The following is a 17,670-nucleotide window of genomic DNA, read 5'->3' as shown; positions in this document are numbered from 1 at the left end:
CCATGTTCATTCCTCTCCCCGAGTCCATATCTCTTAACACAATTCTCTACTTTAACGTCCATCGCCATTATAGTATTTATAGCATGTCTATTAGTTAGCTTTAAGACATTGACTATTTGTTCATAGAAGACATCTATGGTGTCTTCATCACTGTCCGCAGTGGGTGCATATACTTGGATTATATTAATTTTACGACTTAAATGAGAGCTTGGACGTTAACAGACAGCTCGTTACGACGTTTAGAGGGCTTTGAGATGTGGGTATTTCGTCGTATGCTGAAAATTCCATGGACCGACCGCGTTAGAAATGAAGAAGTTTTAAGGCGTATGAATAGAGAACGTGAACTCACAGAAATTGTCAAGAAGCGTAAAACGTCTTATCTTGGACACATGTTTAGACACGATAGGTATAACTTCCTTCAGCTTATTATAGAAGGCAGACGCGGCCCGGGTAGACGACAAATGACCTGACTGCGCAACATCAAAGATTGGACAGGATTAAACTTTCAAAGTTTAATAAGGAAAGCCCAAAATAGGGAAGACTTTGCAGAGATCACCGCCAACCTTCGCTAAGAAGACGGCACCTAAAGAAGAAGAAGAAATGAGAGTTAAGAGACAGCATCAATACTCGATTAGAGTAGGGAACAAAGTAAATAAACAGCTTTTTGAGAATTCATATCAACTATAATGAAAACTCCCAGCCTGTATTTGGAGTTGTTGTTACCTGAATAATACATTGTTCCATTTCTGATGTTACATTTTGTTTACAATATGTTAATCTTCATTCTGCACATTTCCAATACAGCGTTGTCCAGTTTGCCTGACTGATATAAACGTCTTAGGTTCCTTGTTCTACTTGTGTCTCAATATGATTATTCTCCCTTGCCGGGTCTTCGATTACGAGCTTCATGATCATTGAGTAAATTATACATTAGTGAGTACATGATAATTTTTAATAAGAATATCCATGTGGATCTTTAATCTGGTAGTCATCCCGTGGCTTCCCATATTTCAATGCCGTTGACTAATTTTAAATTAGTTCTAAGACCCTTCAGAATTAATTCTAAGCTCCAGGACAGTTAAGTGTCCTACCACGTGTCAGTTCTTCCACTCGTAGCTATTGACCAACAAGTGGAGGATTACTTATACTGGTAATAATTGGGTTTCATTATACTAGTTGGAAAAAGCTCAATAATTACCTCAGATACCAAATATACCCCTTTTTTAATAAACATCCCATTTAATTTGCAATCTGTAAAATTTTACAATATGCAAAGGTTAATGACACTAGCAAAACATTTAGGAAAACTGTGCAGTGACAGTTTCCTTTTATTTATATAAGGTTGGGTTTGGGAAAACCAAATATACTTGAATCAGTACATATCGATAACTTCAAATGACTAGAAAAATGGTAGAAAAAATATTCTTTAATTAAATGAATCTTGCGGTTCTTCCAGGGATTGTATTTTTATTTTTACGCTGTCTCTCCATCTATCCCTATTTCGGTTTGAACTTTGAACGTATGGCATTGATGAAGTTCATGACTAATAATTTTTCGACTGTATCAGTCCATCGCGGTTTTCTTTGGACTACTAGTCTCCCTATATTATCGACAACGTGTTATATGTCCGAAGAATGATAATAATTTTGAAAATATGAAATTGGACAGACGTTATCCATTGTTAATCTCCGCAAAAACAAATGTATTTGTTCTTCTAGCTGTCCAAGATGTTTGACGCATTATTTTTCAACACATCTCAAATGAATCGATTCTTTTCCTACCTGCTGTTTGGGTGGTCTACGTTTCAGAGGAATAGCTAAAGAAAAACAGTGTTAGTACAAGACTGATCTTAGTGTTTTTGTTATATGTCACTGTCATATGTCAATCTGTCAATCAATTCAATTCATTTCCAGCAATGTTCTGTTGTTAGTTCTATCGACGATCAAAACTTTTGTCTTATTTTTATTAATTCTTAGTCGTCGTTTCATTTGATATCATAGTTTCTATAATAGAAACCACAGTTAGAATGCAGTGCAGGTAAGATAGGCAATGTACTTCTCACGGGAAAACGGCCGACCACGTTGCAGGTTTGCCCCGAGTGGCGCATCAGGACCGGAATTTAGAATCATAGCACTGAAATATACACGCACACAACAATTGCCTACGGTTGTATAAAAGACTATCATTATTGTTTCAACTAAAGCATGATCCAATCATCGATGTATAAATATGAGAGTTACATTGTTGAACTAAACAATAACCTGAAGAAAAATACTATAAAAAAAAGTAAAATATATCAAAAACTCATTATCGATAGCTTATCTATATTTATTAATTTTCAATAGCTTCCATTGTAAACACATCCTTTGGAAAATAAAGTCATTAGGAGAAGCGAATCAGTTTTAATTCCCATTGTCCACGCAAAGCAAACATGTCTCTTTGTCGATTTGGGTACTGGAAATTAGACCAAAAACTTGTTGGCAAAAACTATGAGAGCTCAGTTGAATTTCATTTTCGCAAGCGGATGAAAGTACCTAACATACCACCAACCGTCGATAGCACAAATAAAGAGAGTGAAGGATGATGAGGACCTACCATATTTTTCAAAAACCACATTTCGTAGGCTAATAAATGATATGGGTTTTGAATATGGCAAAAGAGATCGAGATTCGATAATAATGGAAAGAAAAGATATCATATCCTGGAGACACAAGTACCTCAGACAAATAAAAACATTGAGGAAGAAGGATAATGTAAACCTTGTCTATACCGATGAGTCTTGGACTAACGTCGGTGCTTCAGTCAAAAAGGAATGGAGTGACACAACGACCAAGACTCCACGAGATGCCTTCATAAAAGGGCTCTCTACTGGACTGAAAGCTCCAACCCAAAGAGGTCCTCGGTTTACTCTTCTTAATGCTGGAAGCGAAACTGGTTTTGTGGCATGGGTCGAATTAACTTTCTTGGCCAAGAAGGGAACCGCTGATTACCACGACGAAATGGATGGGGATATATAAAGAATGGTTTTAGAAGACCAAGTTAATTCCAAACTTGCCGAAAGACAAAGAAAATGTTGTCGTTTTGGATAACGCGTCATACCACTCACGCAAATTTGATTTCCCGAAAAAATTGTGGAAAAAAAGGCAAATCCAGAATTGGCTAATCGAAAAGAATATTTTCTTCGAGGAATGTTGCCTAAAAAGTGAATTACTGGATACTGCGGCAGTATTTAGAGACGGGTATTAGATATTTTATGTATACAGACATTTTTTATAGAATTAAATTGTTTTTTTTTTGTTTATTCTCTTATTTAACTCAGTTAAATTAATGAGTAAAGATTTTTGAAACGAATCACGTACGGACCTGATTTCTCAATATATCGCCAAACTACCAACAAGTACCTGTAAGACCAACACTGCATTATAACTGTAGCTTCTACTATAAAGTATTTCTTTATATTATTTTCATCCCTTATCTACAAATAGACCAAATAAGTTAAATACGTGACATCTCATACACCAAAACTCTGACAAACGTTAATTTATCTCGACTTTATCTGTATAATCATAATAATTTAAGCAATTATGATAAACTTCGGTGTTTTCTAACCATAAATTATAATAAATAAAAGCTTATCTCAACTTCCTCCGATATCTAAGCACAAATTGGATTTAACAAATTCAACACACCAAAATATAAATTAAACATCAGAATTACAATTATAATCTTAAATTGTAAAATAACAAAAGTTGTTTTAAATCCTAGTTAACATCTTTTATACTATCGACCATTCTAAACTTATTTTGTCATTCGATCTTTTCCATTATGATCCAGATATGGAATGTAAATATTCAAAGAAATAAAAACCTGGAAGCATTTGACAAGTTAAATAAACTTCTGCAAAGATAAGAAACTAATATTTTGAATATTCGATCAGAAGAACAATAGAACACACAACAAACTAAAATTGATGAGGGTGATTCATAAATGCAACTTGATCTACTCAAAATACGAAGAAGAAAATCAAAATATTAGTTCACATTTTAATAGTTCTCCGTAAATTTCAATAGGTAATATGAGGTCTTTAACAGTGGGCCAGCTGTAACAACAGAGGTATTCACGATGCATTTTAGCAAATTAAAATTTGGTCAGCACAAATTATCCGAATTTTTAATTTTTAACAATGAAAACGGGAAAAAGTTAATAGAATTTGCTACAGAGAACAAAATTAAGATAGCTCTAGCTGGACTTCTCCCGACAGAAAAATAAAAAATCAGATAGATCACGTCCTAATTAAAAGCAAACATGATAATGCAATAATCTATTGCAGGAGTTACAGAGGGGCAGATAACAAACAGTAACCATACACTAATAATAGCAAAACTAAAACAAGAACTACCAATAATACCAAAACCTGTTAGAGATAGATTAAATTACCAATTAGAGAGCCTTCAAGAGAAGCAGGTTGTAAACAGACTAGGCGAAGAAATAAATAAAAAAACTAGAGAATCCAGTTAAACATACAGACAGCCATGTCGGAGCAGCGAAAAAGTGTATAGGAAGAGAGCATATAAAAAGACGGCAAGACTGGTTCGATGAAGAATGTAGGAATATTTTGGCAAGAAGAAACAAGCCAAAACTACAAAAAAGATAAATAAATTACCCAAAATACGATCGAAAACTATGTGGCAAGAAAAAGGGACGTGAAAATAATTTGCAGAAAAAAGAAAAGAGAATAGCTAGAAAAGCAATTGAAAAAGATAGAAGAAGCTTACATAAACGGAGAGGTAAAGAATTTCTACCAAGAAGTTAAGAAATCCAGAGAAACTACAAAGAATAATCCACAGTATCGCATAAACAAAGAAAACTTACTTCTAGGTGAAACAACAGAAAAATTAAACAGATGGGAGGAATATTTCGAAGATCTATTAAATACAGACCAACAAGAGGAACTTGAGGGAAATAAGAATTGGCAAGAAGATGAAGAAGGGACGTGCTAGGAACCAACTTTGAATAAAGAGACCTAAAAAATAACAAAAGTGCAGAAGAAAGTGGTATCTCAGCTGAGATTTTTAAGGAAGGTGGCGAAAGATTGAAGGAAAGGATATTTCACTTGACACTAATAATTTATCCTATCTATAAAAAAGGAGACAAAACGGAGTGCGAAAACTATAGAGGTATAGCACTATTAGAAGTAGTCTATAAAATACTTGCAAAAATTATCAGGAAAAGATTAATAAAATATGATAACAAAGTGATTGGAGAATACCAGGGAGATTGGAAAATAGGATTACATATGCTATTTATCGATTTTAAACAAGCATATAACTCCCTAAATCGAACGATGCTATATGAGGCTATGAGAACATTAGAAATAGCGGAAAAACATATAAGGCTAGTGAGAATGACGCTTAGGAAGGAAGCTTTTCAAGACAGTTCACAGTGAATAGACGTTTAAAACAAGGGGATCCGCTATCAACGAATTTATTCAACCTAGTGTTAGAACAAATCGTAAGAAGATCAAATATAAGCACAAACAGGACTATCTCATAAAAATATGAGAGAAGACTTGTTTTTATGTAAATTCAAGAGACAATCGTTATTATGTATGAATGATAACGACGTCACGATGGAATTAATTGTTAATAAAATAATTCAATCGCAAAAAAAGAATGAAATAAGTACGCCGCTGGAATTCTTCAATGATTCACGGTGTAATACTTCGTTTTTGAAAGTGAGTCACCCTCTCCAATATATTGGACTATAGTGACCAATTCTCGTATTTTTTTTTTATTTTAGTACATACAAAAACGTAGATGACTTATTTTTATGTAAACGAAATAGATTTTTAATCTTTATTAGGATATCTCGATTTTCAAAAACTACAAATCATGTTAATAAGCAATCTTCGCAGCAGTTACATAATATGATTTCGTTGTAAATCGAAGTAATTATGATAAAAAAATACACATACTATATATATTATTATTCATATTTTTAATTACGTATCTTCTTCTTCTTCTTCTTCGCGCGACTAGGATTACTCCTGTTTGTCTGCCTCTTATTCTGTTTTAGCCGTTGTTGACTGTACATTATCTTTCCACCTTTTTGGCGGCCTTCCAACGGGTCTTCTGCTATACGGCTTGTTGTTTTTACAGATGTTCGCTAATCTATCTAGTCCCATTCGGTTTACATGTTCGTTCCAATTTTTTTTTTTTCTTATTTTTATCCACCTGTTAATATTTTGAATTTTGCATTGTTCGCGTGTACTTCTGTTGGTTTGTCTGTCTCTTAATGATATGCCCGCTATTGATCTTAATACTTTCATTTCGATATTGTTGATTTGTTGTTTCGTCTTTCTTGTATCGGTCCTTGTCTCCGCTTTATTTACATATCTTGTGAAAGAAGTATTTGCATACTGACAGACATACGCTTATATAACAAACTGTCAGTATTTTTCATACAGAATCACCACTAAGTTTTTCGCACTTGATTATTAACACCTTGCATAACCTGCCTGGAGGTAGTTGGAAAAATGTGTTCTTTATAGTCAAATCGTTTTCTCCTGCAAATGTACAGGATTCTCGGATTCTCCTGCAAATGTAAAGCGGATCCATTAAGCGGATTAATTAAGTAGTAAATTGGTTAATTAATTTCCAACAACCAATAAAAATTGGCTGCATAGTTTCTAAATTTGTTATTACAAATTGTTGTATTGATTTATATGTGATATATATGCTTGGTCAAATGTTCCCTTAAAAATATCTCACGGGCTTGTAGTATACTAGTCGGCTCATGGCTTGATTGACCATTCCCCTCCATCCCTTCTTGACCATTGCTTTCATCCTCCAATTTGTGAATTGAATCTTTTTAGATCATCTATATCCATTTTCCACCTTGTGTTGGGTCGACCACTTCTTTGTCGTACTCGTATTGTACTTGACAGTGGCATTTTCGGTAGTCTACCTTAGTTGTGTAATTCTCGTGAAATAAAATAGACAAAATAGAAAATGCACAAGAGAATAGTTTCAAAATGATACCGATAAAATCATGGTTGGATGAAAATGTTACATGCTCCAATATTTTATTGAAATATATAAAATTTGTTCTGGTAAAAAGTTTAACATTCTAAAGTTTATCGATAAAAACATGATGCAACGTTTTCAAAATATTTATAAAACTACAGATACGATTAGATCCCTTGGCAATGGGAAACACACAATGAACAGCATTTATCACGCTTATACTACTAACTAAATCAAAATTATACACATTTTTAACAGATACTCGTTTTATCTTCTTTGTCGAGCATGATACGATTATTAATAAATTTTCTAAAAATAAAAGATAAATCTAGAGTTTTTATTCATGGGTGCATTTTAGAAATAAATAATATGAATTTTTTTTTTAAGAATTTTCTTCCTTTTTATTGGAATTAAAGATAACCAAATTTCGTTCTAAGATCTTCTCTGTCAGTTTCCTGTTTTCCCTCTGTTAGTTTTTTGTTTTCTGTTAATTACTTGCGTGATGAAAGGTGTAGCTGTAATTCAAGTAAACGTTTTATAGTAGCCAATCTCCGATAAAAATCGCACTACAAGAACGATTTTTGTAGACGTACATACCATTGCACAGGCTGTTCCAAATTGGTATGTTTCGCAGGGTATACCGAAAACTAGAGGAGATGGAAAAAAAGTAGTTAAAATGTCATGACCTCTTTTTTCATTAAAGTAACGCTATTGATGATTGCCCATACAAATCATCAATAGCTCCCAACATTAGCGAGATAGAGGGCGATTATTGAAAAATGTCGAAAACGGTAGGGTTATCTTCTTCAAGTGCCATCTTCGCGGCGGTGGTCGGCAATCATCATAGCTATTCGGACTTTTGAGACGGCTGCTCTAAGTACCACTTTCTCAGGTTGCGCAGCCATGACATTCTACGCCTCCCTATGCTTCTCTTTCCTTGGATCTTTCCCTGCATAATCAGTTGGAGCAAGGTGTATTTCTCTCCACGTGGAATATGTCCGAGATATTCCAATATTCTTGTTTTAATTGTATTTAAAATTTCTATTTCTTTATTCATCTTTCTCAGAATCTCTTTGTTTGTTACGTGTTTTGTCCACAATATTTTCAGAATTCTTTTGTACATCCACAGCTCCAATGATTTCAGTTTTTTCGTTGATGTTGCATTCAAGGTCCAAGATTCCAGTAAATAAAACAAAGTCTAAAAAACATAGCACCTCGTCAACCTAACTATTAGTTCCAATTTTAAATCCCTTGTAATCTTCTCATTTTGTTGAAATTTGCTCTAGCCTTTTCCATTCTGATTTTGATCTCCTGAATGTAATCATTTGTGGAGTTAATCATTGTTCTCAGATATGCATATTTGTTCACTTGTTCGACGTTGGTTCCGTTTATTAGAAGATTCTCGTTATTTATTTGAGTTTTCGATATTCTCATATATTTCGTCTTCTTGACGTTCATTGTTAGACCGTACTCTTTTCCATACTCCGCTATTTTGGTCACTAGTCTCTGAAGATCTTCAATATTTTCGGCTAAGATCACAGTGTCGTCCGCATATCTAATGTTGCTAATGTTAACTCCATTTACCTTTATTCCAGCTGTTTCACACTTAAGAGCTTGTTTCAGGATCTCTTCGGAGTAGGCATTAAAAAGAATTGGCGACAATACGCATCCCTGTCTCACTCCACGTCTAATTTCAATTTCTTCTGACAGCTGTTCGTTAACACGTACTTTTGCTCGCTGTTTATAGTATAAATTTAATATGATCCTGAGGTCGTTGTAGTCAATCTTCTTTGATTTCAGGACATTCATTAATTGTTCATGTCGTACTTTATCAAATGCTTTATTATAGTCAATAAAACATGAGTATATATCTTGATTGGCGTCCAGGCATCTTAGTATCAGTATATTAAGTGAAAAAAGAGCTTCATGAGTTCCTCTGTCCATGTCCACGCATGTCCAGTTTGTGATATATTCGGTTTTGGATGACTTTTAGTAGTAACTTTAGCACATGAGACAACAAGCTAAGGGTGCGGTAATCGCTGCATTCTCTTGCGTTTTTCTTTTTGGGGAGACAACGACGTTAACCACTCTTTGGGTAATACGCCTGAACTATAAATTTGGTTCAAGAGTGTCACTAAAACATCAATGTGCTTCTCATCTAGAATTTTTAGGATTTTTATAGGAAGCATGTCAGGTCCAGGGCTCTTCCCACTCTTCATTGTTTTTAATGCGTGTGCAGGTTTATAGATCTTCTTTATTAAGAAAGATCTTAAAAAACTTAATCGGAACGTTTGATATATATGCTATGGAAGGGTTCAGTGGCGTACAAGAATTTTTTAGAGGGTTTCACTAAGGAAATATAATACCAACATGTTTTTTTATTTGGGACACCCTATATATTTTGACATTTTTCGTTAAATTTTTTTATTCTCTTTCACCTGATATGACATGTTATATATCTATTTTCTGTTGTTGAAGCTACTTTCAAATAAATTGTTTATTTGACATCACGTTAAAAACGCTTAAAAAGAACACTCACTAACAGATTCTAACATTGTTTTATAGGGATAATAATTCTTCGCAGTTTTATTTACCAGAAATAAGATCAATAAACTTAAAAAATAGTAAAATAACAAATTTAACAATGACAAAAAACAACTAGAATTAATTTTACAAAAATATTCAAATTATAATAAACATACAAACAACAATAATAAACAACGTCACAACTAGAATTAATTTTACAAAAATATAAAAATTATAAAAAATGTTTTTGCCCTCATTTGCAAAATGCCCTCCGTTTTGTTATAATAATTGACACCTTTTTCTTAGAGATCTTACACAATTGAGTATATGCATTGGCTTTAGTTTTCTAAACACTTGATGAATGCTTTGTAATAATGCTTCCTTAGTTTTAATGTCAGTTTTATAAATATTGTTTTTTAAAACTCCCCAAATAAAAAAATCGGGAGGATTTAGTTCTGATAAACGAGGAACATAAATTCCAATCCACCTATTATGAAATATTTCATTGAAATAATTTGCAGCGATTTCCAGCATTATGGATAGGTGCTCCATCTTGTTGGAACCAAAATGTATTCCTCTCAGCCAAGTACTCATCAAAAATGTTATTTAAATTCGTTTCTAGGATACCTATATATCTGCCAGAAGTTAGTGTATCGTTTTCTAATATTATATTATTTATCTATGCTGTATCATCAAATACATGATAAACTAATTGATTATGCTTGACAAAACAACTAATGATAAAACCGAATCTCTCTTACCTCATAATCTCCTGAACTAAGTGGGGATTTGAGTCATTCCAATGTGGTTCATTGTGTCAGTTAAATATTTCTGCACTTATATGCTAGCTTCATTGCTAAATATTACCTTTGAATAAAAATTTGGATTTTCAATACATTTTCCTATTTATCGGTCTGCAAATTGTATCCTTCTCAAATAATTATACAAAAAATAATTTTTCTGAAGTGGAGGTAATGAGAAAGTGGACTGCTTGGCCAAAGATGGAATGACAAAGGGTGAGATCATGGACGTATAAATAAAGATATGTAATCTTTATTTATACATCCATGGGTGAGATCCTAACTCAGATTTTATCGAGTGATGCAATAAATGACGTTAAAGCTAGAATATATAAAATATGGGAAAACAATGGAACAAACAATATTTCAAGCATGTCAAAAAGTTTATACTTTTCTTTGCATCAACAACTTCCTTCATCACCTGAATATATATTTAAATATTAGAAAGATTGAGATTAAAATCTCGACAAGGAGAATATGCGTTACATATGCATAAATTAGGAAAAGTGAAGTCACCAGTTTGCTTTGTGATAATGTTTCTATTAGAGATTTGAATCATATCTTCCTAGAATGCAAAATTAACAAGAGATGTATAGACCAATAATTATATCACATTCTACAACAAGAACAAGGATGTTTTCCAATTAGTATAGAGTATTTACTAAGTTTCCATGAGATGAGGATAAATTACTGAGTGACTATTTGAAAGAAATAAATGTTGTCATTTACAGTACATTTACAAAACTAATATATCATGGTAAAAAATAACAAATAAAAATCTGTGGCTAACGGACCTGCTTCCACGCCATCTTATCACACACACAATACTTCAAAAATAATCATTCAAATTGAACAAACAATAGACAATTAAGTATTTAATCTCCTTTCAAGTTAGAGGTACCTACTGATTTTAGTTTTGCTAAATAAATCCATCAAGGGATTAGTATCCTCATAATAAAATGTTAAGATGTTACCATTGTTGCGAGTGTTTTATTTTGACTGTCAACAGATTAGTATCCTCATAATTAATTATTAAAATGCAGTACCATTGTTGAAAGTGTTTTTGAAGTGCCTTTAACATGATGTCAACTATAAAGATTTTATTTGCAGAGTAGCTTCAACAACTGAAAATAGATATATAACATGGCATATCAGGTGAAAAAGAATTGAAAAAGTAAACGAAAAATGTCAAAATATATAGGGTGTCCCATATAAAAAAACAAATGTGGGTATTATACAGGGTGTTTCAAAAAAAGGTAACCCCGTCTCTAGGGTAGGTAAAAAACTGAAAAATAATTGGGGTTTGCTTAGTAAAAAATTTTTGTAACGCCATCCGTTTTCAAGATTCAGGGTGTTGAAGAAAAAAAAATTTTACCCTTTTTTTACGATTTTGCCGAAACTACTGGCAACATTGTAATGAAATTTTATACGAATATGTTTTGGAAGCTGATACATCCCATGAATTTGTTTTTATATCTGATTCTCATAGAGGGCGCTAGTTACACGGATCGTACTAAGGATTAGTCAATATAACTTTTTTAAGAGTATAATTATTAATCAAAATTTCAAGTAAACTTAAACATCATTCAATTTTACACGAAAAAGGTAATCAAAATATTCCGAAAACGGTACAAAGTATCGAGTTTTACCAAGAGTACCTTTTTCGTGTAAAATTGAATGATGTTTAAGTTTACTTGAAATTTTGATTAATAATTATACTCTTAAAAAAGTTATATTGACTAATACTTAGTACGATCCGTGTAACTAGCGCCCTCTATGAGAATCAGATATAAAAACAAATTCATGGGATGTATCAGCTTCCAAAACATATTCGTATAAAATTTCATTACAATGTTGCCAGTAGTTTCGGCAAAATCGTAAAAAAAGGGTAAAATTTTTTTTTCTTCAACACCCTGAATCTTGAAAACGGATGGCGTTACAAAAATTTTTTACTAAGCAAACCCCAATTATTTTTCAGTTTTTTACCTACCCTAGAGACGGGGTTACCTTTTTTTGAAGCACCCTGTATTTACTTAGTGAGACCTTATATTTCCTAAAATATGAAAGAGCGGGACAACAAATGCAACTTTGGATATTTTCTTATGTAGATGCTGCAGAGTCGCAGAATGCTTAGCATTAAATTTATGCATTTTATAAAATTAGAGATCAAATCCTACTCATGCACCATTTTTTTTTAAGAAAATAAAATATTATTTTAAATTTTAATAACTGAATCTTTTTAGAAAAAATATTATGATTTAAGTTTTTACTTTAAATAGGTATTTACAAATCTACAAATAATAAAATTAAAACTCTCTTCTTATAAACTATAAATAAAATGAATTAAAAGTCGATCACTGGGAGAGAAAGCCCAAAAAATTCTAAGGTGTTTCGATCAAAAAACAATTCCTGATCTCGTTATTACGCTAGAATTTCCTTTTATTAGCACATACACCAAAGAATTATTTTTTACAATTTAAGAATTCGAAATTATAAAGTATAATGGAATGCAATTTTAGATTCCCTTGCCGAGTAATTGATCCAGCTGTTTGTTTCACAAGTTTTAGGAAACACAGTGGTAAAAATTTGAATTCAGTTTCGCTAGGTAGAAATCGTTTGATTTCTCTTTTTGTTTTTAGATGGCGTAGTTACGTCCGTATATAGTTATTTTGATAACTATTGTCTAGGACGGGAGAGATTTTTGTTTTGGTTCAGAGCAGTGGCTATACCGTTCTGAAGAGACCTAAAGAGGTCGAAATACGTATAAGCGGCTGTCGCTGCCCTGTATCAAAACAAAAATCTAATACCGTCATTATGATATAATTTCGGATTTTTCAATTTAAAAAATAAATAAGTAAGTATCAAAAGACGCCTCTCTAGAGCTCAACAAAGGAAGATGACAAAAAAAGCCAAAAATGGCTGCTGGTATATGGGTCATATCAAATCCCAAGAAAACCAAATCACCAACACCCGAGGATAAAAACAGACTTCAGGAGAATACCATCACCCTCCTCGCAACAGAGATTAAGTCATCAGTATATGTTTAATTAAGTATAGATACATTAAAGACTAGAGCAATAATTTCAACAATATTTATTCATTGTGAGAATTATGTTTTACTAGTAGTTATTTTAAAACAAGATTAAATTGTGCCCATTCAGCGCGAAAACTTTAACACCGAGTATTCATGAAACGTTACTGTTAAATATTTCAAAAATAATTCAGGAACGTTCTTAGTTGTTATTAAAACATTATGGATGAAAAGTTTCTGCAAAATAGAAAATTTCAAAATTTAGTAAAAAGTTTCATTGAATACTTTTTTAAAAAGAACAATTGTTGAAGTGAAGAATTTGTTGAAAGAGGCCTATGGTGAGAATTCTCTATCTCGTGCGCGTGTTTTCGAATGGTATAAACGGTTTTCTGAAGGCCGAGAGAGCGCCGAAGATGACCAACGTCCAGGTCGACCTATCTCTGTTTCAACTCCGCAAACAGTGACCAAAATAAATGAAATTGTGCGCGGAGATCGTCGTATGAGCAATCGCATTATTGCTGAGACTGTAAAAGCCGATAAAGAAACTGAAAAGTATGCGAAATTGGTCCCAAAAAATTTGACCCCTGACCAAAAGCTCGTCCGTCAACAGATCTGCTCAGATTTTCTTGAGAGGTTACATGAAGAGCTTAAATTAATGGAAAACATATACATATACAAACTGTATCTGTATCTGTAGAGTAGGGAGGGCGAGTTAAGTTTCAGCGCACTTAGGCCACAATTGACCCATTGTGCATCCTCCTAAGGAGCTGTCACCCTTAGCTCATTGTCCATCCTGCCATTTCTAGGAAGGTGGACAAGTCACCAGGAGACATCTCTCTTATGTGGGCAGGTGTGGGACAGGACTCGCCGAACGCGTACTCTCGTATTAACGATAACTCCGGGCATTCACATAGGACATGCTCTACAGTTTCGTCTTCTCGTTCACACTTCCTACATAGAGGTATGTCTGCTAGCCACAGTGTGTGGAGGTGTTTGCTTAGTTGACAATGACCAGTTAAAAAACCAACTGTCAAACGTAGGTTTTTCCTGGTCATTCCCAAGTACTTCTTTGATGTTGATTCTTCAAGGTTACTTAGTGTTACCCTAGCAAGTTTACATCCTTGCCCTTTTTCCCATCTTTTTACGGTTTGCGTATGGGAGTGACATTTGACAATTTCCGCGATTGTTGTAGTTGACAACCAAAAAGATCCCCAGGTCCTAAGAGTCTTAGGCCTGCCGCCTTCCTAGATAATTGGTCAGCAATGCGGTTGCCTTTATTCCTATTGTGTCCTTTAACCCACCTCAGGATGACGGTATTACTAGAGATATCAATGTATCTAGAGGCGTAATGCCAATGATCAACTCCATTGCAGCAGTTGGTGTTGTTTTCATGGCACCTGTTATATTTATGCAAGCCATCCAATGAATATGGTTTAGTTTGTTAATCGCTGTTGCCTGTAGCACTTTTTGTATCCAAGCAATAGCTCCGTAAGTTATCATTGGCCTAATGACAGCAGTGTAGACCCAGGCGATCACCCTGGTCGTAAGGACCCAGGTGCATCCGACGGTTCGTTGACCCTGCTCATAGGCAATATATGCTCTTTTAGCTCTACCATCTAAGTGTGAGTTCCATGTTAACTTCCTGTCAAGTTTAATACCAAGGTACTTCACCTCGTCAGAAAAATTTAGACTGTAGTTTAGAATCCATGGGGGTATTAAGCCTGTGATTCTTCTTTTCCTGGTAAAGAGGACCATCTCTGTAAAGGGTCAAAATGTAAACCAAACTTACTATTTGAAAGTTTTGGCAACGCTGCGAGAGCAAGTTCGTAAGAAACGGCCGGAGTTGTGGAAAAACAAGCCGTGGATCTTGCACCAGGACGTTATTTAGCCGCTAGAGGCATTCCAGTGCCCGCCGTACTCGCCTGATTTAGCACCCTGTGACTTTTTCCTGTTTCAGATGATCAAGTCTGCCTTAAAAGGAATCCAGTTCGAGTTGATGGATGAGGTGAAGCGAAAAACGGCGGAGCTCTAATAAAAGAAGACTTCCAGCATTGCTTTGACCAATGGAAAAAAACGAATGGAACGGTGTGTGGCGAGGAAAGGGAAATATATTGAAGGAGAGCATTTGATTGTAGAATAATTTTTAAAATAAAACTCTTTTTCATAGGCAGTCTTGTTATTTAATAGCCAGACCTCGTATCTTGGCCACGGTTTGAGTTTATGCTATTCAGGAGTGTTTTGAAGTATATTGGCCATGTCTAAATCACCCATTTGAAATATCCTTCTATGTGTTTAAAGTTCCAATAAGGTTTTTTAAAATTTTTGTTAAAATAGAAAAGATATACCAATTTAGTTTTCGACATTCTACAATAATCACCCTAATGTGGGTAGATATTGATGATTAGATTGGGCAATCTTTACTATAACGAAAAAAGAAGTAATGACATCTTAACTACTTTACCTAATTACCCAATAGAGTCTATATATAATTAAGTAATAAATCTACATCATTAAGTAGTTAGGTAAAAGAACAAAGTGGAAATAAAACATTTCATTTTACCTGTAACTATTAAAAATGCCCGCCATAAAACAAATTATTTATAACCGTTAGAAAAATTTATACAAAATGAGCCATCAATTACTACCAAAGAAGTAGATATTAATAATAACCTCCTTAAAAATATTTCCGTTATCTGTTACAATACGTAATCATCAGGTAATTGCAATAAATCATTAATAAGTTAATCTTAATTAACAGTATTTGTAATAAAAACATCAAGTTTTTACATTAGTATGTATAGCTAATGTGGTATCTGATGAAGTGATTGGTTAAAACAGTTAACAAATATAACAATGGTTGTTTATCCATTATGTGTCCATTCTGTTCAGTACATAACAAAATTCTATGGTAGGTACAAACCAAGAAATAATTTTAACACTTCAGTTGTTCATAAGGTGAAATATCTTTTGCAAATTTTAGTTATGGTATATTACAAAAAATGTTCATGTACTCAAGTTCTTTTTCCATCCTTACTCATAACTGTTTTCCAATATGATTGGTATTTTTCTCGATTACAGAAGTTTTAACATATTTAAGTAGAATTGAACAAAAAGTACCTAGAATATAAGCCCTCTTAACTACTTAAGTATATTTATACTTATTGACATGTTACTGGTTTATTAGACCTCTTTTAATTTATGATGAATGATATTTTGGATATCCATGGGGCATTATATAAAAGTTTTGATCAATATAAAGGGATCTATGACCTTTTTGACCCACTGGATTGTAAAATAATAGAATCTGTCTATATCTTAATAACTATTCTGTATCTATAAAGCAATACAATTTCTTATTTATTTATTATCAATCATCCACAGATGTGTTTTATTATTATTTAATGATTCTAAGAAAAGAATGAAAATATCTTTTATATATTAAAGAATGTATAGAGGGCGCAGAAAATCTGATACTCAATAATTATGAACAGTTATCCTGTGGATATCATTTTTCCCCATTGTTGGTGTTGCCCTCTTTAACTAGTCTTTATAGTATTTGATATTGCACTGATAACAAATGAAGCGCATAAAACAACTTTGCTAAAAAAAGTACAATGCTGTTCAATTTTAACTACAAAAATATCAGTTGCACTTTGATATGTTTCTTAAAGATCATTTCTTCAGCAGTAACCACATTATTCAGAGTCAGCCACTAAAATTGTGGAACAATATGTATATACCTTGTGTATATAGAGTTATTTTTTTATAAAAGCATTATTTATGAGTATTTTATTACATTGATTCTGATTACTTCACATATTTGAGTATTATACAACAAAATGTGAAACATTCGAAACACATATCAAATAACTATAAAATTGCTGAAAGCTGTAAATATTAATAAAATTCGCAATTTGATCCTTAGTGCATATAACAAAATATATCAATTATATCATAAATGAACATAGCTCACCACAATTAATGACTCATAAACAAACACTTTGATTCAGTAATATGGCTGTTCAGCTCTTGTAATACAATAATAGAATAACCACTTACATATTTAATAGCGTAAATTTCAGCCAGGCCTTTGTCGAACAATGCAGTGAACACCAATCCTAATAAGCAGTTGTAGATCATAATGAAATCTATTTAATTGGACAAATTACTAGTCACATGGCATCCAAATTTGTTCCCTTAATTTGGTACAGATCTAAAAACAAATTGCATTAAAAAACACTGAAGACAATCAGCATTTTTTTAAACAAAAAAATGTTATCATTTAATT

At 33.1% G+C, this 17,670-nt stretch overlaps 2 protein-coding genes across 3 annotated transcripts in view; one reads left to right on the top strand and one right to left on the bottom strand.

Annotated features, from left to right (window-relative positions):
- The window catches only part of LOC140447310 (E3 ubiquitin-protein ligase RNF167-like), a 48,163-nt gene that overhangs the window by 30,243 nt on the left and 250 nt on the right, over positions 1-17,670 (bottom strand). For both annotated transcript variants that reach the window (XM_072539903.1, XM_072539904.1), the window contains exon 2: positions 17,442-17,595. In XM_072539903.1, the coding sequence (XP_072396004.1) occupies positions 17,442-17,522 (81 nt within the window). In that variant the 5' untranslated portion in view covers positions 17,523-17,595. The remainder of the gene's footprint in view (positions 1-17,441; positions 17,596-17,670) is intronic.
- The window catches only part of LOC140447309 (UDP-glucuronic acid decarboxylase 1-like), a 31,186-nt gene continuing 29,719 nt past the window's right edge, over positions 16,204-17,670 (top strand). The window contains exon 1 of the mRNA XM_072539902.1: positions 16,204-16,290. Coding sequence (XP_072396003.1) covers positions 16,236-16,290 — 55 coding nt within the window. The 5' untranslated portion in view covers positions 16,204-16,235. The remainder of the gene's footprint in view (positions 16,291-17,670) is intronic.

This window comes from Diabrotica undecimpunctata, chromosome 8 (genome assembly GCF_040954645.1).
Source record: "Diabrotica undecimpunctata isolate CICGRU chromosome 8, icDiaUnde3, whole genome shotgun sequence".
Lineage (NCBI taxonomy): Eukaryota > Metazoa > Arthropoda > Insecta > Coleoptera > Chrysomelidae > Diabrotica > Diabrotica undecimpunctata.
This window is presented reverse-complemented; position numbering and strand designations above follow the sequence as displayed.